The 22308-nt window shown below is 45.2% G+C and overlaps 1 protein-coding gene across 1 annotated transcript in view; it reads right to left on the reverse strand.

Moving 5' to 3' along the window:
- DCLK3 (doublecortin like kinase 3) overlaps nt 1-22308 on the reverse strand; it is a 49049-nt gene that overhangs the window by 24736 nt on the left and 2005 nt on the right. Inside the window, exon 2 of the mRNA XM_087431716.1 lies at nt 76-1949. Within this exon, the coding sequence (XP_087287842.1) occupies nt 76-1949 (1874 nt within the window). The remainder of the gene's footprint in view (nt 1-75; nt 1950-22308) is intronic.

The raw sequence follows: 22308 nt of genomic DNA on the forward strand, positions 1-22308 counted from the left end.
TCTGAGGCAATTAATATTTCCTGTATCCCCTATTTTATAAACACCCTCTCTCACGGCAGCAAAATCAGGGCTTACCAATAGGTTTTCTGGCTTGAGATCCCGGTGGACGATGCTCTTGTCGTGCATGTGGACGAGTGCCTTACACAAGTCCATGAGCATGAGGGCAGCGTCCCGCTCTGGGAACTTCACACTTTCTATGATGGCGTCAAAAAGGTCCCCTCCCCGCACATACTCCATGATCAGGTAGATTTCCGTTTCTGTCTCGTACACTTCATGCAATTTCACTATGTTGGGATGAGAGAGGCTCTGGATAATTAAGATCTCACTGTCAACCATGTCCTCCTTACCCTTGAGTTTGGACTTGTCGATGATCTTCATGGCATAGGCCTGCCTGGTTTCGCGGTGCCTGCACTCCTTCACCATGGCGAAGTTTCCGTCCCCAATGACCCGGCCCATCTCGTAATGCTTCTCCACATTGGCCGAGATGATGCCCGGGGGCCTCCGCTTCCGGCCACTGAGCCGCTCTGGCTTCTTTTCCTCTGGCCTCGTCTTGGGCTCCTTCTCTACCCTTGCGGGTTGGTCCTCTCTGGGAACCATCTTTCTCCCTCCTGACACACATGGCTTTTTCTCCTTCTCTGCCTCCTGCTCCTCCCCTCGGGTCCTGGGGAGCTTCTCAGAGTCGGCCTGGCGCTCCCGCAGGAGCCAGCCACCATGCTTGGTCCTGCAAACGTTCCTAGTGTCCTTCTTCACGTCCCTCAGCCCCTCCTCTCTGACGGGCTGAACTTCCAAGGGATCCTTCTTAGCCTTGGCTGCTGCTTGAGGATGACCTTCCTGACCTTCAGGGTCTCTGTCCTCCTTCTTGTCCGTGATTTTGCTGGGTCTCCTCAGCTCCTGAGTGGGGTTCCTGGGACTGCTCCTGTGGCTGTCACCCTTCCTCCCTTCCTCCCCACCTGGAGGGTTCGCCTCGGGGGACCTCCTGCAGCTTCTCGTCCTCACCAGCTTCTCCACGTCATACCTTTGGCACTTCCCCATGTCCAGCTGGCTGGTCCCCAGGGAGAGCCTCTCCCTCTGTAGGCTCTGCTGGAGCTCTCTCTCTCTCTTGCACTTCTCACATCTGATAATTTCACCCGAGGTCTTTTCGATCTCCACCCCCAGGTGCTTCTCTCCGCTTGCATGCCTCTCCAGAGTGGCTTCCCTGGGTGGCTTGCTACCGGGTTCAGGCTCCCATTTCCCCCTCACCCACTTCTTCTGGGCCCTTGCCCTGTCCTCCTGTGCCAGCTCCACGGGGGTCTTCCCTTGGTGTCTGATGGCTGCCTTGGACCCGGTAGCCTCGCTGCAGGTCTTGGCGGTCTCTGTCTTCCCACAGTGGAGACCCTCTTTCAGAGCCTTGCTATAAAGCCTGCTTTTCAGCCTTGGAGAAGGGACCCGGCTGTGCTGGGTCAATGTCAAGGCCCGGGCTTTATTGGGGTACAGTTCTTCTAGAGCCACCTGAATGTTCTTCAGTGTCAACGGTTCTTTGCCCATAGCTATGAAAGCATCCCCTTCCCTGAAGAAATCAGAGACACTCTTGATTTCCCTGCCCTTGAGGTTAAACAGTTTCCTCACGCGATCACTCTTCCATCTCGGAAAGCCCAGGGCCTCTGAGACGTCCGCTAAGAGCTGCTCGAAGGTCTGCACCGACCGTCTGTTGAGAAGCAGGGTGATCTTCCGGAGGGGGTGCCCACCCAGCTTCACCACGGTCACGACCCTGGGCTTCAGCGGGCTGTTCTCAGCATGGACGGAGTGAAGGCCATTCTGGGGGCTGAATACAGGCACGACAGAGCCACGAGGTCCCAGGAATGGTTTCTCCAGATTCCCTCGGCCAGCGGGCAGCCATGTGCCCTGCAGCTTCCGCTCCGTGATTCTTGAGCTTAAATATTTTAGAGAATGGTCACATAGGCCTCGATGTCCTGCAAGAGGAAAATGACAACACAGTATTAGACAAGACGGGGTTCAAAGAGCCCTTTGGCCTTCACCAAAACTTTACTGAAGATTACTGATTCTATCACAGTTTGTAAGTGTGATCTTTGAGGATCTGCTTGAAACGATGGAGCCTTTACACTTTAGAGCTAATCTCCAGTCTCCTCTATGAGAGACAAGGAGTGCAGGACAGAGTTAGCATTGGTCCTGAGGTGGCTCCTCTAGGCCTCCCAGAAACCCCCAGGATGGGCTACGCCTTGGGAGGCCTCTCTAGGGGAGGCCTGACCCTGAGAACACAACTCCGGCTATCCTAAAGTGAGCTGACCTTCAAGAATCTACAACTGAGATCAAAGGTCCAGGGGTCGCTGCCCAGGAAATACCAACAAGAAGTCAGAACATTCTAGAACTTTAAAGAACCCACCTCTTTGCCAAGAACAGTTTTCTAAGCTTGACTTTCAACCCACTCAAGGTGAGGCAAAACATGAAGAGGTCATGATCACAGAGTCTGAGTCAGATCTGGATTTAAATCCTGGCATGGCTACTGACTATTTGTCTGAACCTGGGCAAATTATTCAAGTTTCATTTTTCTCATCTACGAAGTAGGAATGATAACACCTTCCTGCCAGGGTTTTTGTGAAGAGTAAATAAGAAAATGATTACAATTCACTTAAAGGAGTCCTTGACACACAGTGAGGGCATAGTAATTGCCAGTTATTAATACTGTCCTTACGATCTTAATATCTCTTTTGTATTAGAATTTAATTTGATAGTAATGTAATCTCTTGATAAAGTAGAATCTTGTGCACAGATTCACCTCGCTTCACAAGAACTCATGGACCAAAATGCCATGGTGGATATTTCTTAAAGCTCTGAGATTCTCTTGCACTGGAGGTTGTAAAAAACAAAAAAGGAAAGTTAAAGGAGATTTCAGTCTAGGTATAGAAACTTTCTTCTCCAAATGGTTTTTCCTCTTGCTATTAAAAGAAAGGAAAGAAAGAAACCAAGGTCATATTAATGTTCAGAGCTTTCATAATGAGAATGTGCTCATTCTCATTACATTTCCTAATAAACTGAATAAATGAATAAAACAAGACTGTATTTCCTAATCAGCTGTATCCAACCAGAACAAAGTAGCTGAGACAAAAGTGGTTCAATTATGATTTCTGTCCAGGTCAGGAAAGGAAACAGGAAAATGACAGAATATGTAACTCAGTTAAACCATAAGCGTGGGCTGCAAATTATTAAATTTACCCCACAAGATCCATATGTCATATCTGACATGTAGGAATCTGCCATTTATGCTTCTTTTAAAAAAAATAATTATTTTTAACTGCATTTGAATTATAGCAGAAACTCCAGGATGGGCAATTTGGCCCAGCAGATTTACACAGAATGTTTTTTGTTTTTTAATTATAGCATACAATCTGTTCTGAGATGATTTCCATCTAGACACAGGTGTCAGATTAGATGACAAGTAGTGGCTTGATCTTCCCACATGCCATAAATGTATGAGCTTAACAATCACATTTACAGTTAAACTGTTTATTTACGGACATCTGTTATTCCCTTTCTTCTCATAATCTCTCTAATCTGCCTCCATTTTTGTCTGAGAGAGTTGATGCTAAGGGAGAGAAAGAGAGATCTGCAGCAGTAATACTAGATTGTTTCCTTACTGGAAAAATTGAGGAACGGTGCAAGGAAGGTAACCTTCAAATGCGTGTGCCCAAAGGGACTAGCGTTCTCATTGGTTTTCTTTATGGTGCTTCTCACAGAGTAGGACCGTCGATACATATGTGTCAGGCTAAGTCAATGGAAAAGAATTTTATTCCAGGGAAGGGAGAGGAGAGGGATTTTCAGGGGAAAACCAGGAGGATAAGGGAGCATTTGGTAAATACATTAGGGATGCGGGAGAGTTTAGCATGGAAGGGGGTTCAGGAGGGTCCCAGAGAAAGATCCAGTATGGGATGTCAGGGAGGCATACAGCAGTACTCATGGAACAGGACAGACACTGGTGGGGCTGACATGTTGAGGGTTGACGTAGGATGACAGAGAGGCAAGTCATGATGGGACAAGTGGCGTCAAGGTCCCCAACAGTGAAATTGTGGAGCTTGGTGTGGTGGCGGATGACTTGCCCTGTGGTACCCAGAGTCAGGGCGAGGGAAGGGGTGTGCTCTCTGGGATGGCTGTGCCCAGCCAGTTTCAAAAGACCCTACCTCAGAACCTGTCCTGAATCCTGGTGGTTGTCCTCCTGTCCTCCCGGTAGGAGCAATCTGGGAGCACTCCATCCCTGAACCCCGGAGAGGCTCCACAAGAGTGGTCCCCATCCCAGGCATGGACACAAAGGGTGTGAAGACAGAGGAGCTCGGCCTCTGCTGCACCACCACCAGGCTTGCTTAGTCCACTGCCCAGGCATTCTCAAACTCATTTAAAACCTCTGCAGGCTGGGGCAAGAGTGAGAACTCAGTCCCCCTCCTGCCCAACAAAACCGGGAGCTACAGAAATGGTACTTCTCATTCTGTCTGCATCAAGCTACTGGGGAGCACCAGGAAAACACAACTTCCAGATGCAAATATTTTTATCTTCTCTTCCACAAGCCCACCATCCTCCTTTAAAATTCTTAGTCCAGAGCAAAGTTTTCTTCTTTAAAGGTAAGAGAAAAAAATCAGGAGACTCTGAATGCCTGGTCCATAGGCAGAGAGAAGAAACAGCAGGGAGAATAGAGCACATCCCTTGGGCCCTGGGCCCTGTCTCCAGGAACAGTCTCATCTCCTGAGGACAACAGCACAACGAGTACTTTCAGGTTAACTGTAGGGAGCATCATCGCAGTACTTAGCCCAGTCACCCTGACCAGAAAGCCAAAGTCCAGCCCATGTCCACTTGTCTCCAACAACAACTTACAAAATTGATTTTATGGAACCATATGAAATTTCCAGTAGTTCTACCAATTACCAAAAAATGGAAATTTCGTATGCCTCAAGCTAATATGATCTAGAATAATAACCCCTACTCTGGCCCTACATCAGCAGTAAATACTTATGAAGGTAGAGACAGTAAAGATGAAACATCCTAATTCCCAGTCCTCAGCCACCAAGCCAGCAGCTTCCCAGGAAGTGACACAGGGAAAAGATGCTCTTATAGCACCCTGTTTTTCTGTTAACTTCCTGCAGCAACATAAATTAGCCTCGCCTTGACAATACTGCTGCTTTTGCCTTATACACCCCAAATACAAATGTTTATGGGGTTTCTCCCCAGCACCAATCTAACCCAACACATACAGCAAAACAGGCAATGCTTTCTCTGAGCCACTCCTCTGCTCAAGAACCTTCAGTGGCTCCTTACTACCATCCTGCAGGGCAAACCCAAACTCCTCAGCTTGATATGTAAGGCCCTCCATAGTCCAGTGGCCCCTATCCATCCCAACCCAACTCCACCCTCACTCCTCCCACCCATCCGAGCCTCACCATCTTGTAAGACCTAAGACCCACATCCACCGCCAAACCTTCCCTGACCTCACAAGTTCACAGTCAGAGCTCCCTCCTCTGAAGCTCGTTCATTCATTAAACCAACATTTGGTCTGAATGCTTGAGACCCAATACCAGCACTTGGCTGCAGAACACCTGGTCTTCCCTTCCGCACACCTCAGCTGATTGTTACTTCATCTTCATAGGGGTAAATATTCTCCCTCTCAACTAAATTTAGGCTCTCCAAAGGCAGAGACCATGGATTATGCAAATTCCCCTTCCTGGCCCTATTACACACAGTAAGCACTCAAGATTTGGGAAACCAGTTCCCAATCCTAACATCGATCAGTGTATCCGGTCTCGGTCTTCCAGCTCACCTTGTAAATAACTGAGTGTAACTACTTTCAGCTCTGGTACATGTCACACAAAAGACCTCCTGAACAGATTAAATAAACGAGGTGAAAGAAAACATGATCACAGGCATCCGTCTACCACAAGGAGATTTGCCAAAGCAGCATTTATAAAGAGCAACTAATACAGGTAGTGGGGAGCAGTACATTTCTTCAGAGTTTGTGAAAGCTTCATTTTAGAGCTGTGCAAAGAACACTGAACGTGGGGTCAGAATCCTGGTTCTACCAGGCTCTTATTAGCTGTGTGACCTTGGGAAGGTAACATAATCTCTCTGAGTCTCAGTTTCTACATCTGCCAAAAGTGATAGCTCACTCAGCCTGAGGGTGCCCAGCACACTGCTTAGCATAGAGGGGGCACTCAAACTGGGCTTGTTTTCTTCCCTCTCCAAAAGAAAAGAGGCTTGTAGCTTTGGATTTCCCCCAAATCCACGTACATCTCAAGGGCAAAGAGAATACGATGCTAAATGTGACTCAGCGGGGTGACTTTGTCATTCATGTAGCAATTGAAATAGAAAACCAATAAGGACAGGGAAATAAGAGAAACGCTCCAGCAAATCTAAGCCTACAGCTCTTCCGGGGAGAGAAACAAGCTCCCTGCTCACTGATCCTAGGACTCGCTGGCTGGTGTGAGCCAATAAACTCAGGAACTCCACAAGCCTTTTACTGTCATCGCCTCTAATGGATTTGGCTCCTGGCAATCGTGTCTCATGTCTGCTGCCACAATTCAGAGGAACTAATATAACTTGATTCCACTAGGGTCAGCTCCACAACTTATTACACCGAAAAAGCTACCAAAATGACTGGAAGTCACATTAACCCAGTTTTCTTTCTCATCATTTATTATTACTTCGTTTTACGCTGCTAATCAGCGAGTTTAGGATCAAGGGGAAAAAAAATATACTGCTAAAATTAATCTTTTACTTGTCTTTTTTAATCAGAACAAAGAGAGTGCACCTTTTCCTAATCATTTTTTAATCATAGCCCATATGTCTAATTAAAACACAAAGAAAAACTATGTCTGAGGTCAGCACGAACTTTGGAATTCTCGCCTTGGCTCCTAAAAAGCTGTAATAACACTCTAGAAAAACAAATGGGAGAATCACATCCAAATGCTACGGGACGTAAGTAATACATCATCACTCTTGAAGCATTTACAAATTATGAGTACTAAAGGAAATGGAAATTGGTGTTTTAAAACATCTGGTAATATGCAATACAACAATAACAAAAAATGACTGGAAAATAAAAGTCAATGCATCTAATGGCACGTAAGCCCCCTTCCTAGCAGGGAAGCTCCCCTTAAAATACTTTCCCTTTTATCAACCGCACATTTCTGGTGATTTCCCAGATTGATCACTTATGACATCAGCAGGCATTCACTTCTATTCTTTTGTGGAAGATGGAGAAGGACTGGCTGGAATCATTTTCCTTTCCACTGAGTAATCATTTGTCCTGGGCGTTTTCCAGGAGCTGTTTGGGAACGAATTCAATCTGTTCACGTGCAGATATGAGGCAGGAGAAACATTTGCGAACTTACATTTGATTATGCAAACATCCCAAGGAGGGTTTTCTAAACTAATAAAAACTTGGAATGCAGCCTTTCGCTGAGCTTCAGAAATGCTATCGTTTCATAGTAACTCAGAAGGCTGACCAACGTCTGTATTGATCAAAGCTGGAGAAATTAATAAAGGTAAGGCAATAAAATGAAACTGCTGTACTATTTATTGGCTGTCATTGCTGCTGACACTCCTATCTCTAATTAATGTCACCACTACCTAATCTTCTTTATTACCAACAGGACACCAACCAAGACCTCAGAAACAGAGGAATGAAAAAGACTTCTTCCTGCTCTCACCTCAGAAGGGGCCCTGTTCTGGGTAGTCTTTTATCTGCTGACCAGTCATGCCGATTTCCCTAAGTGCCTCCCAGCATATTGGCAGAAGCACCCTGTGTGATCTCTGAGTGAGGGATATTCCCCAGTCCTTGTTATAGCCCACCTAACGGATGCCGATACTCTTTTTCTAAGCTACTCACTGATTTAAAGATGAAGTTTACTGTCCCAGCTACTCTGGAGTTACGATGAGTTTGATGGACTGCTGGTTGTTTACAAGAGTATTTTCAAGTGACCAAGCTTACAAGTCTTTCCTCGCTTTTAAAGCTCATCCCTGACCCCCTCAGTCATTCCCATCCTCCCTCCCTTGATTTTCCCACTCCTCGCTGATCTGGTCCTGCCTACGCTACCTATCTCACCATCACATCACATTCCCACTTCCTCCTCTGCTAGTTGCATTTTGTCTGAAGAACCCTCACGCTCCATGCAAGCCAGAAAGCATTTTCCTCTCTCCACAGATGTCCCAGGATACCCCACGACAGAAAGGGCCCACGACCAAGGGATGAACTTTTCCCCACTGTCACTGACGTGCCTCCTTTGGACGTCCTGCTCAAGTGGCTAAACCGGTGGCTCCCATTTCCTATGTACTGTGTTCTCTAGAGCAGGGCTTCTCAAATGTTACTGTGCACACACACCACCCAGGGACCGTGTTCAAGTGCAGGGCCTAATTCAGTCAATCTAGCTCTGGGCTGGGGCCTGCGATTCTGCATCTCTAACACGGTGCCAGGTGATGCTAATGCTGCTGGCCCAGGGACCACACTTTGAGAAGCAAAGATACAGAGAGAAGTTCCAGAGTATCCTTCTGGGAGTGATGGTCTACCACAACCAATTTCAAAGTGCCCATAAACCGATTCCGTATAGTAGTGTTATAACAAACAGTACCTTTATTTTTCACAATCTGAATAAGTAATGTATGATATGTAATCAAAACATGACATCATCAGTGCAGTGAAGCAAAAAGTCCAGTCCTGATTTCCTCGTCAAAGGGTTTTCTTTAAGTACAGCAGACAGAGTGGGGGAGGGAGTGATCTAGAATTTCACTTCCCAAAGTGGACGAGCAGCATCAGTTATCACCTGGGAGCTTATTAGAAAAGCAGAATTTCAGGCCCCACCCTGGACCTACAGAATCATATTCTGCATGTTAACGTGCTCCCCGGGTGGTGTGATGCACATGAAAGTCTGTGAAGCACCGCTATAGAATATCTCTTGCTTCACTCAAGTGGTTAGTGAACCAAAATATACAGACCACAACAGGAGAGATCATCAAGTCCTTGGACATATCCATTTGGTTAACCATGAAAGTGTGCCAGCGTGACTCGACTTAATCCAAACTGGGATCCAGGGTCGGCTTTGGCCCCGTAGTGGGTTTATGTCTCTGGGATCTGTTTGTACCAGTTGTCAAATGGGCGGGAAGGGCTGGGTGCGGTGGGAAGAAGAAGGTGTTTTTTGCACAGGCACTGGTGGACACCTGGGAGGAGATAAGCACAGGAGGCAACGACAAAAGAGGGGATGGATGGCATCTGCGCCCAGGCCTCCTGGTCCTTGGAGCACAGGGTTGAGGGTGGACCCTGAAGAAGCTGTGTTTTAAAAGTATGTGTGAGGCGCTGGGACCTAGGTGACAAGGTACAACAGAGTAAGCAGAGGACCGGCCACACTGCCTTCCCCAGCACAGGCCCCAGGACTCCAGGTAGGCCCAGCAGAGGAGGGCAATGTGGGGCCGTGGGGACACACTGACAGCCAAGGGACAGCAGGGGGGAGGGAGTGACATAATGACTGGAGGAAGAAAAGGAGCCACAGTGTACCTGAGCACAGGTGACATCCTGCCCTGGGGACTCCAAGCACACTGGCTGAGGTCCTGTGTGAGCAGGTGGGGCCGCTGGGACTCCAAGCTGGACACTGATATTAACACGGCCTCATTTGCTCCCAGGGCTGGTGAGGTCTTGGACATTCCAGTGAGCACAATAACCGTTTCTCTCCGACCGCTCTTCCTCCAGATGAACCCTCCTCCTACTGTCCGATTATTTCGTCATTCGAAGCCTTTATGCTCCTCTTTTCACCTACAGCTCTATGTGCCACTGTTCAAGGAGCCTCTCCAGATGCTGCCCTGTCCCTCACCTTGTCCTCCTTTGCGACATCTGATGCTGGTTTGCTTTGAGGGAAGCTTCCCCTGGGGACAGCTTATCTTTCGGTCTCCCCCCTGGGTGTAACGTTTCCTCCCAACACTCCCCAGCTCACCTCGATCTCATCCCTGGGGTGTCACTGCGCACTCGGTAAAATTGCAAGAGGGCACGGCTCCCAGGTGGAGTGTTGTTTCCTACGACCTGGAATTTAATCCCAATTGTTGGTTGCAGCTAGGAAATCACAACCACCTGGACTTTGGCTGAGTTTTGCTTTTCCAGGTGCTGTTTAGGGAGGCTCTGTGGAGGTGTTCATTTGGAAGGACAGTACTCAAGTATACCTCACCCCCCCCCGCCCCCTGTGGACCAGTGTGCAGCTGCTTTGATGCCTGCAAGGCTTCACATGTGCCTCTGTCTGGTTATCCCACCCCAAGGCCTTCACCGGCCCCCCAGTCTCCATCAGCCTGCGTCATCACAACATTTAAACACTGGGCTGGCTGGAGCTTCTCCACCTTCCATCCCTATAGGTGAGGCTGCACAAATCATTCTAAAAGCAAACTCCTCCATCTTTTTTTTTCTAGAGAGACTGAACACATCTATTCCATTTCTACATCTTCATGCTTTGGTTTGGACGGATCTTAGATCGATGTAAAGACACTCGGAATATTTGAACCGTCTGTCAGTGCCTGGCCCTGAAGACTCTCATCCTCATTTATCAGATGCTTATCTGAGGGGCAGGCGGAAACCTCCACCATCCATTATTGTACAGGACAGAGTGGGCAGAGAGCCTGTGGATTATTTGGAAAGCGGTTTTCAAACAATTTTGACTTCTTGATAAGACAACCTCCATGTACAACATATAATTAAATAGCAAGCAAGTAAAACAATTTAAGAGGAAATGTTTCCAAAAAATATATAGCTTTCATTCATATTCAGGAGAGACAACACATTTGAAAAACACTGGGGCTGTTTATGTACAATAATAATATGGGAATATTATGAATAATTTTATGCCAATAAATAAGACAACTTAAATGAAATGGATGGATTTATGAAAGATACATATTACTAAAGTTCACTTAAGAAGAAATAAATAACCTAAATAGCTCCACTGTGTTATTTATCTGAGGTTTAGTACAACAAACTGAGAAAGAACTTTCCATAAATATTCAAGACATGGTCATTTACATGATTGATTGGATTTACTGGTAAAAATTCTCACAAATTGCTTATGCTGAAATATGCATCTTTTGTAAACAAAAGGAATGCCATGGATCCAATCTAAGAAGGATGCAAAAAGAAGGATTCTAAGGAGGATTCGTGTGTTGGATGCAAAAGCTGTATGGGTGAAAATCTTTGCATGTTAGAACTGAAAGGGCCAGTAGCCCAGCACCCTCAATTTTTAGATACAGCTGTAGACCAGAGAGGGTAAGCAATTAGCCCAAGGCCACACAGCTAGTTAGTAAGAACTGAAACAACCCTTGCACAGATCCTGAATCTTTCTGAACAATGGCTCAGACAGGTTTAGGGGTGTCACTTGTAACCATGGAATAAAGCAAAGCTCACGGGATCATCCACAGGAAACGGAGCAGGGCTCAGGCTCATCAACGGGCATCGATATCTAAGCAAAGCAGCCTCAGTTTAGCTCTGCCCTAATTGTTAAGCCAGCCAGCATTCCAACTGGGCAAAATAAAGTCAAGCAGTGTTCCTGTAGCTGGCAATAAACAAGTGAGCTTTTCCCTGACATCCCCGTAGACGGGATGATCTGAAAAGCAATTCCCCGAAGTGTATTAAGATTCGAAACAAAGAAGAGTGATATTGGGGTAAAGCAGCTTAAGGTGCAAACTTTTCTTCCTTCAGGGAATTCAAGCTGGCTTCGGTTTTCCTCTAATTTAAAAGCAGAGAAGTCATGGTGCCAAGACTCTGACTGCAACAGGCATCTGACAGGCAGCACAGAGCTCCAGCCATGGCCCCAATACCCACCCTGAATGCCAGAGCCAAGAGGGACCTCACCTACATCTCTGCTGGCAGAGTGCCCAGTGGTCCTCATTGCCATGGGAGCCTGCGTGGCCACCACAAGCATGGCCTCCCAGAATGGCCTAAGGTCACCTGCATATGGTAAGCACTCAGTACGTCGTGGTCAAATCAGATTGACAACAGTGGCACCAAGGCAAGTGGGCTCCTCTGCTGAGAAGCCAGCCTCAGTGGACAGAAATTAACACGGTTCCTGCAATGTGGCCCAACTGCTGTATCTAAGCCTTTTGAGAGCATCATATACAAATGTTTTAAGAAAGACTGCTGCCTTCAGAGCTTTGATGGGGTAAACCCTGGCAGCTTCTGGCTTTTCTAGGAGCTGTGGTTAAGTTTCTTCAGGATCCCTATTTTGGCATTTGCCAAAAATATACAATTTACAGGAATGGAGTCTACTAAATAAATAGGTCTTGCTTGGCAAGATTCCAAATACACAGACCTAATGCCAGGCATGTGGTAGGCTGGCAATAAACAGGTGTGGCATGAAAGAACCCAATAAATCCATAGTAGTGTTAATGAAAACAGCCCATCAGTTGAGTTCAAAATCATCGGAATGTGCTGGGTGATCAAAGCAACCATGTACTCAGGATTTCTCATCGATTTCTGCCCCAAATCTACCTAAAGCTACTCAGTCATCGACATTCTACAGGGCCAGCACAGTTATGGATGCTGTAAGTGGCCACCAGACCCCTTTACCAAGCAGTGGCCCCCACCTGCCAGCTCTTTTGAATGTTGGCTATTAAAGACCCACCACTGCTCAATTCTCCCAGGAATTACTCTCTGCTGACTGGAGTCACACCACCCAGGAGGTTACATACCCAACTCTACCTTCACAGGGCAGCCCACAGTTAATGACTGACTGACGGGGACAGGGAAGGGTACAAAAGACCGGCCCCTTACCCCAAGGTGGGACCAGCTCTGTGGTACAATGCGTGCTCCAGAGTGCCCATGGGCTCAGGCTGAGGCCCGTCTCCAGCTGAGACCACATCCTTGCTTAGCTATGTCCCCAGCTCATCTTGCCCCTCTAACTCCCTTCTCCTGAGAGCTCTCCTCAGTAATCACATGCACAAGAATCCCTATCTCGAGTTCTGCTTCCAGGGAACCTACACCCACACCATTGTCCAAAATTATGAAAGGCCTTTAAATTTTAAAATAAGAATGAGTGCTGATTGTTTAGTGGCCATTTTTTTTTTAATTCCTAAGTAGAAGGCATTCTGTCTCTCATTCATTAAAAACAAAAGGCAATTAATTACCCAGAGGTGCCTCGAATGTCTTCAAACTATTTCTCTCACACACATCTTTCCTCCCTTTGTTCAGGTCCGCAGTGGATCCAACATCACTTCTCCAAGAGGCCTTCCCTGAAGACTCTCAAACCGCTCCATGCCCATCACGTGCCAATCCTGCTTCCTTCTTCACAGCACTTTCCCCTCCTGGTGTTACAATATTTACTTGATGCTTTAACCTCTGCCTCCCCAGCCCTCTAGCTCTATACTGTCTAATATGATGGCCACTAGCTATATGTGGTTATTTCTGATAAATAAATGGCAAACATAGGATATACTGGAGTATATGAGGAAGTCATTTGGCATAAAACTAATTCGGCCTCACCTTGTTTTTCCAAAACGGCCAGACGTGGCCTTTGGACATGCATTGTATATCTGCTTTAAGCATTTACTATGTCACAAAGACAAGAAAAAATGCCCTTAAGATAACGTAACTTCCCCCACATCAGTATTTCCTTAAGGATAAGCATCTCTCTCTCTAGGCTAGGGATTGATTGCTGACCTGCTGTGACCACCCAGCTGGAGACCACAGACCTGCTACCTGCTGTGTTCATCAATTGCTGTGTGAATCACTGTGCCAGCTAGGCAGGCTAGGTCATCTCATGACTGTTGTAAAAGGGACATTCCAGTCATTTGTGACACACGCTCTTTGACGGTATATAACCACTCTGTACACCCCACTTCTTTGGTGCCCTTCCTTCCTTGGAGAAGGAAGGCCCCAGGCTATATGGTCCTCAAATTTGGCTCATAATAAAATAATAAACTCACCCCAATTTTGATTTATAGATTGGTTATGGATTATTTGTGTCGACATTTCCAATATAAGTTTAAGTTAATTAAATTACTGTGCCTACCACAGTGGTATATAGTAGACACTCAATAAACATATGTGAGTGAATGAAAGAATAGTGCATGGTGATCATCAATGATTCCCCAATATCTAATTTTGTAAATTTGACACTAAAAACTGATATTCTCAAGGGTAAGAAAAGAACTGTAAGAACATTTAAGAAAAAGTTCCTTAAAAAGCTATGAAAGGATATGACTATTACTGGTTGAATTTTTAGCGGATGGTAGTTAATTGTAGGTTAAAAAAACACAATGCCAGCCTCCAGATGGAGACAGCCAGCTAGCCAGAAACTGCTGAGAATTTTTGACAGTTATTCAAGGCAGCACGGAAAATATAAAACTTTCCTATTCTTCCCCTGAGATGGGCAGACATTTAAAACCCCACTCCCTCCTCCCAATAGAATAAAAATCCATCATGTATGTTTCTTTTCTTTGTTAGCATCCTTACTTGAGACTACTTAAAAGCCCACACATTGTGTTTATGGCCATATGAACATGCTGGGGGCAAGATAAAGGGATACAGTCTGTCTCCTTACCCACCCCTCTCCACCTCAACACTAGCGCTCCACTTGCTAAGAGAACAGCTTAACAAAGACCCCGACTTCGTACTCTTGATGAAGAAAGCACAACTAAACACAAAGAGAACCAGGCAGACACTGCTGTCTTTGCTTTGTAATGTAGACAAAGCAACTGGAAAAAAACAAATAACTAACAAATGTTCCTGAGAACATGGGAACCACGCGGGTCTTCCCACTGGTTGTCAGATTTTTTATTTATTCCCTATTTCTCCTTAATGTGAGTGTGGACTCCTGTTTTTCTTTCATGCTACATCATTGGAAAATACCATCTTCAAAACTAGTAAAACATCTTCAGTTATGCCATTCTTGTAGAAAATGATCAATTCCACGGAATCCTAAGTTAATATTAACGGCATTCAAGAGAAAGCACTAAAAGATTCTACTAGCCAGTGCAGAGCGTACCTGTAGCCTTGTGCTCAGGAGCTTCCTCATTAGATTACTGGGGAGGTCTGCAACCCTTGGGCATCAGCTGACTCCAAGTTCCAAAAAGAAAAACGAGCTTCAATCTAGCGTACTTGGTTTCTTTCTGTTTCTTTTCTCTTTTCAAATTAATATGCCCAATGATTTTGGTTTTCTTAAATCAAACACAGGTGAGACCCTGGCCAGGGATGTGGTGTCCTTTAATTTCGTTTTACATTAACCGCTATGACCTGCCAGACCTGTCTTTGGCGTCCCTGAAAACCTGGCGTTCTCTGATATCATCTTTTATTACCCAGACTCAAAATATAAACATGCTATTACTAACAAATGTCAATCATCTAAGGGAAGACTATGATGTTGAGGCTAGTGATGTCTGGGGCCAGTCAGAGACACCTACAAGCAAGTTTTAAATTTGTGAGAAATTACGTCTCAAAGAGAAAACACACAATGAACCCAAGCTGTTTGTTTTCACGGTATCTGTAACTCCGCACTTGGACTGTGGGGGTGGGATCTTATGATTCCTACCACATGCCTAACTCCTTTGTATACCTTTTCTCTATATATCTCCTTCCCTCCCTCCCTGAATTTATCTCAATTCTAGAATGTATCTATTTGTTCATTCTGAGCTACCTGGAAAGGAAATTAGAGCACATAGAACCTCATGAAATAGCTTTACATGTTTTTCTTCAAAATACAATTAGAAAATGGTCAGCATTAAGGCCAAAATTTTTTTAATTATATATATTATGTCTATATATTATGTCATATTTATAATAAATATATATATACATATATATGTAAGCTTTCCTATACAACAGCAATAACCAGTTAGGAAATATAATTTTAAAAGTAATAACATTTATAATGTCAACATATAGAGAATTCCTATAACTTTAGCAAGAAATGTAAATGATCAACATAAGGAAAACTATAAAAGTGAGGGAGGAAATAGAAGATCCATTTAAATGACTGTCCATTCCAGAAGGTGAAGTCCTAATAAGTTAAACATATCAGTTCTTCACCATTGTACTTCGTAGGCTTGATGCAATTTAAGCACTAACACAATTTTTGAGGAAAGACAGGAGGGAGATGAGTAATGAGTAATGAAGATAGTAAAATATACTACAGAGCTACAATTATGACGTCTTAGTACTTACAAAAGAATAGCTGAATTTAAGGAAAAAGAACACTGTAGCCCTAAAATAGATACTATTTAACCTAAGAATTTAATGTGTAATAAAAGATCATTACAAACTAATCAGGAAGGTAAGAATAATTTTTATTCAATATTGGAACAATTGGTTAATTTGGAAATAAAATAAATTTAGATTTCTATTCCATAAGTATATACTAAAATAAATTCCAGATGAATTAAAAGCTATAGAAAAACTTGAATAAACTGTACTTTAATATTAATCAAACCACTGAAGAAGGAAGGACTTGGGAAATTAGAAGCATTCAAGGAGATCATGGGTAGATGATCCCAAGAGTTCTTATAGATCAGTACAGGATGGGGAAATGGAGAATGGGTTGACTTAAGTGTTTGCACTCCAAAGGGACAGTGCTGAAACTGTGTGTCAGACAGGTAGATGCTTCAACCAATAGATGCCAAAGAGCTCAGTGGTTACCATAATAAAAGTTTCTTGCTCATATGAATTCCAATGTGGACTGTGCAGCCTTCCTCCATCTCAGATCCTCCAAGGTTGCCGCAGCAACAAGAGAGACACAATGGCAGTGCCATGGCTCTTACCTGCCTTGTATGAGAAGTGACACACAGCACTTCCACCCACAGTCCAGTGGCCCTAACCAACTCAAAAGGGTCTTGGGTTGGACTCTCCCAAAAGCAGAGCCTGGGGTAAGGATTTGAGTTTATTTGGGAGGTGATGCTGGGAAGCACTGGAGAAGAATGGAGAAATAAGGCAGTACAGTGGCATGAATGAGCAGGTTACTGCTGTGGGCAACGTGGGCTCAGTTCTGCAGGGAACCTCTGGGGAGAATAGGTAGAATGTGCCTGAAGGTTGTCCCACCAGAGGGGTAAGGAAACTGTGATATTTATCCATCCATTCCCCTCCATTAGTGATTGAGAGCTGCTTCTAGGGGCATTAGCTCCCCAGCACTTTGGCTTTCCCCGAGAATGGGCCAACCAGGCCCCTACAGCCAGAGAAAGCCCTCAAACAGGGCTGCAGTGCATTGTAGGGGAACCATCAGAACAGGGACTACGGGCAGGGACTGATAGCATCTGCTAAAGAAGGGGAACATGTGGATATCTGGGGAGCACCAACTGTCTCTGCAACAGATGTAGAGACTCAAGCTACAGAGGATCCTGCAGCCAATCTGAAACCAACATAGCATCTGAACTAAACCGAACAACCAGCTTCATCCAACCCATTCCTAGAAGAGACACTCCTAAAACCAGGCTGTTGTTGCTGGGAGATCTCTCCTCCAACCAGCCCTGAGGCCCAAAGATGCTTCTTAAAGGGTGCCCTGGACTGGCTCATGGGTGTGGAGATGGCTGTTAGGAAAAATGTTCCACTAGTCTGGGGGAATTCCCAGATGAAAAGACACAGTGCCTGTCCCCAAGTAGCATGTGGTCTCTGGGGGTGACAGGAAGCACTTGCTTACAGACCATTTATCACAAGTTCCAAAGAGATGCAGTAGAGGAGACTGCACAGCTCGCTGGAGGGCCTGGAAGGCTCCGCCACGAAGATGATGCCTGTACCGAGGCCAAGAGACAAGTAGAAGTTTCTCATGAGTGGGAATAAGCAGAGTGAAAGCCACTTCTGGCAGGTTTCTCGTATTGCTTCCATCAGTCGGTGCATTAGGTCAATAATTCATACAAAGAGGAAACACCAAATTACACTTTAAATTATTTAATGCCAAAAACTTTAATTAACACAAGATTCCACTCTAGCAACCACAGGGATTTGTTTTCAGTTTGTGACATTTTTATTTGTCTGTTCAGGTGGCCTCATGTTCTCTGCCCTCCACTTCCCCAAAGTACAGAGTTTCCATATTCCTTGTTATGTAATTACCTAGAGATCCTTTAACCTGCACCATGCCTGATCTCTCCTTGGAGAATTTTGAGTATCTCTGTCCAAAAACACAGAGTGGAAAGTTGATTGTTGATGTTCTTAAAAACTGAAGGCAGATAACCAATCTCACATTTTATGGTATGACAGCTTCTATCTACAGTTTTCTCAATTTTTTTTTCCCCTTTCTTCAAACATGTAGAAGACATAAAAGTGTGTGTTTAATTAGGCAAAATGTTGCCAGAACCCTCTCCAACGGGTCAGAAGCAGCAGGCACAATAGAAAGGCTAACGAAGCCACGCATATCATCTACCTGAGCACTAATTAAGTCCTAGAGAGGAAAAAACAGACACTGCAAGATACAGCAGTTCCGCGGAAATGGGTTCAGGAAAGCTCAAGTTAGTGGAAAAGATAGGATGACGAATATGGCTGCACACAGCTCTGGCCTTGAGCTCTTCTGTTCTTTCCATGGACACGTGTGGTCCATGGACACCCTGGTCGGTGATACCATCAACCACCTCAACTCCCATGACTAAGAGTCATCCCTGACTCCTCTTCCCTTCCCTCACCTCCCACATCCAGTCAATCTCCAAGTCCCATGGATTCCACCTCCTAACTCTCAATCTGGTACCTTCTCTCCATTCCCTTAACTACTTACTGCCTTAGTGCCCACCCTCATCACATCTGACCTGGCCTTCCTCCCTACCCTTCACCTACCCACACACCTGGACAAAGTAATGTCTCTAAACCACAAAGTTGGTCATCTCTCCCTCTTCAATAAACTCTCCAGTGGTCTTCCACCTGTTTCACAAATTGTGGGGGATCCTCAGACACATTCAAGGGGGTTCACAATTTCTTTAAAACTATTTTTTGTTTAACTTTGCACTTTCATTTTCATGATCATCTTTTTTAAGACAATCAGTAAAAAATCAATAGAAACATACTCTGGATCATCTAAATGACCATGTCATAACCAAATGCTGCCACATCATTTCACTGCATGAATTCTTGCATTTATGATGTAGTTGGCCACAAGAAATATTATTTTAACTGTCACAGGCTAATTAGCAAATAACAAATCAGACAATATAGAAAGAAGAAACTTATGAGAGATTGAGCCATCATACAACCCATATGGCATGGCACATAGCATACCAAACTCATAAGAACCTGAACAATTGTTTTTAGAACCAGAAATGATGATTTAGTTTTAGCAAAAATAATTTCATCCATCACAATAAATTCATGACATTAATCTGAATTTACTCGATCTGTAGCTGTGTTGATATTTTATTTATATGTTTGTTTTGGTTTTATGGTCATATGAGAGCTCAGCATATAAAGAGTTTAGATCTATTTAATGCTACTACATATTTGAATTGCATTATAATAAAAGCAATTTAAGCCTCCACTAAGAATCTACAAGATTTGTTTTCCTTTAAAGAAGTTCACATATTACTCCCATTTGAGAAACTCTGGCCTTAAAGAATGAGGCTTAAGCTCCATAACAAGGCATGTGTGGGAAAGACAGTGAGGTTCTCTGGACTCTCCATCCACACCGCCCATCATTTCCCAGCCCCTCACAGTGAATTCTGGCCAATGGGCTGTGGCATAAGCAGCAACGCATCAGTTCCAGACTGAAGCATAGAAGAGCCAGAGAGCAGCTCTCCCAGGATCTCTTCCTGCGCTGGTGACTACACAGGCCACATTTTCCAAATGCTGTGCTGCAAGCTGGGGAAAGTTCTGTCAACTTGGCCCTCCACCGATCTGTGAGGGACACACTCTTGTGTGAGAAGAAACCTTTGCTGGGTTAACCTACTAGGATGATGAAGTTGATTTGTTACTGAGCAGAGCTTAGCCTATCCTGAGTAATACATCTTTAGGAACCGAGCTCTGCCTCCCTTACCAAGCCCTTCCCATCACAATCCATGCTGCAAACGACTCAGTTCAACGAGCTGAACAAAGGCACCCTACCTTTGCACAGGCTGTTCCTTAATCCTAGAATGCCATTCCCCATACTCTTCTGCCCTCCTCCCCCACCCCACCACTGTGACTCATCCTCCAAAATCCAATTCAGATATAATTATCACCAGGAAGTTTTCCTCCATTTCTCAACCCTCTTACCTCCATCTCTACTACCCATGAACTCTACAGAATGCTTATATCACCATGTAATAATTACATGTTTACATGCCTGCCCCCACCCCACCCCCAACCACACTGTGGTAGGGTCAGTGGCTTATTCATCTCTACATCCTCAAGGCCAGCATGCAGAAAAAGTAGGCAGAATTTGGTGATTTGGGCAGGAAGAGCTTCCTCCAGGGGTCTGGTCCTAGGGCACTTGAAGGAAGTTGAGTTAGGTCCATTACCCTCTGTAGGAAGCACCTTACTCAACAGCAGCAGGTCCCAGGCATCTCTACCCCAGCCCCAGGTCAGACCTGCCTGGGAGGCCCAAACCCTCCCCATCATGTCCCCAAACACAGTGTTCTTCAGCCCCCACAAAGGACTCAGACTTTACCTGGGGAGGAGTGGCCTAGGGCCTTATACTCAAAGTGTGGTCCCCAAACAAGCAACACCTACAGAACTTAGGAGCTAGTGAGCAAAGCAGAATCTCCGGCTCCACCCCAGACCTTCTGAATCAGAAACTGCATTTTAACAAGATCCCCCCAGATGATTCACATGCCCACTAACATTTCAGAAGCACTGGTCCTAAGCACTCAAACAGAATTTCAGCCTCAAAGGTAACTTCAATAACAATGCATTCTGTTTGTAATAACATCAGCTAAGTATTTTACATCACTAAATCCTCCGAACAATCTGATCATGCCCATTTTACCAATGAGGAAACTGAGGCTCAGAGTGGTTGGGTAACCTTGCCCAGGATCACACAGCTTTGAAGTGTCAGAACCAGGATTTGAAGGCAGTTCTGATGGACAACAAGTGCTCTAACCCCCATAACCACACACTACATGGCACCCTGCCATTGCAAAGTTCTGTGAACACTTAGCCTTCAAGACCAGCCCAAGCACCTCAGGAGACTTCCCTGTCCCTTCATACAGCACTGAACTAGTGCTTCTCTCTATTCCATCACTTACTACCTACACCACGATGCCTCCACATACACCACCATCCCTGAGAGACTGCCAGTTCTCCCTGGGTAAGGATTATAGGCTTGCTCAATAATTGTTTGATGAGCCAACGAAAATATTTCCCCTTTGATCATCAAACAACCCTCTGAGCTCAGCTGGACAGTTATTATTAAGTAAGGAAAGATGAAGACACTGAGGTTCCCAGAGAAGTTCAGTGACTTGCCCCAGGTCACCAGGAAGCCTCAGACCTCTGGGGTTGGTACTCAACTCCCCAACTCCCAGTACAGATGTCTTCTTCCCCACTCTTCCACTCTCCCTCTATTTCCCTCTTCTGACCTACATTACCAGGCAGTTAACAAAAACACCCTTCTCAAAGAACTCTCCTACATATACATCTTCAAAAGGGGCTCTGCTTTACCAACAGATGGGCCAAATTTAGACATTAACAAGAGGTCACCAAAGGAAAAGGTGAGGAAACTCTGGATACCAGATACTATGGGCTCCCAGAAGTCAAGGAAAGGAAACCTCATCAGGCAACTCATCCAGAGAAAAGCAAAACATCTGCCTAAAATATTTAAATATTTAGGAAAACATGGGAGGGACATTTCCCATGACCTGGGAAAAAGAGGTAGGGGATGAGCCAAGAAATGAGATCTCCAGACAAATAAGCAACTCTCCATTTTGTTTTGCTTTTCTGAGCACCACGCCCAAGCACCATGCCACCCCTTCTGTCGGGCATTGTGTGCACTGCCAAAGGCACCCAGATGAGGGGACTAATGGGTGCTGAATCCCTGCTTGCTAATCTCCTGCCTGGGCACAGGGCTCCATCCTCCCAGAAGGAGGCACCTTGTGCGAATTCATACAAAAGCACCCTACAGGTTAGCACAGGCCACCCACCACGGATGACACAGTCTTACTCAGATACCCTAGGGGGAAAAATACGTTGAGAGTGAGAAGGGTCCATGCTTTTGTCTGGGTTCCTGAGAATCAGATCCCAGCATAAGAATTCCCACGAAAGTGTTTTATTAGGAAGTATTCCCAGGAAAAGCCAGTAGGGGAGTGAAGAAGTAAGACAAGAAAGAGAAGCAAGCCCAGCAAAGACCCAGGGAGGTCAATCTGACACAACTCCACAGTGGATCTCTGGAGACAAGGTATGTCACGCCTCGGAGTGTCCCAATCAAGGGCAAGGGA

The sequence above is a fragment of the Ceratotherium simum genome, chromosome 5 (assembly GCF_057802395.1).
Source record: "Ceratotherium simum simum isolate JZ-2026a chromosome 5, ASM5780239v1, whole genome shotgun sequence".
Taxonomy (NCBI): Eukaryota; Metazoa; Chordata; class Mammalia; order Perissodactyla; family Rhinocerotidae; genus Ceratotherium; species Ceratotherium simum.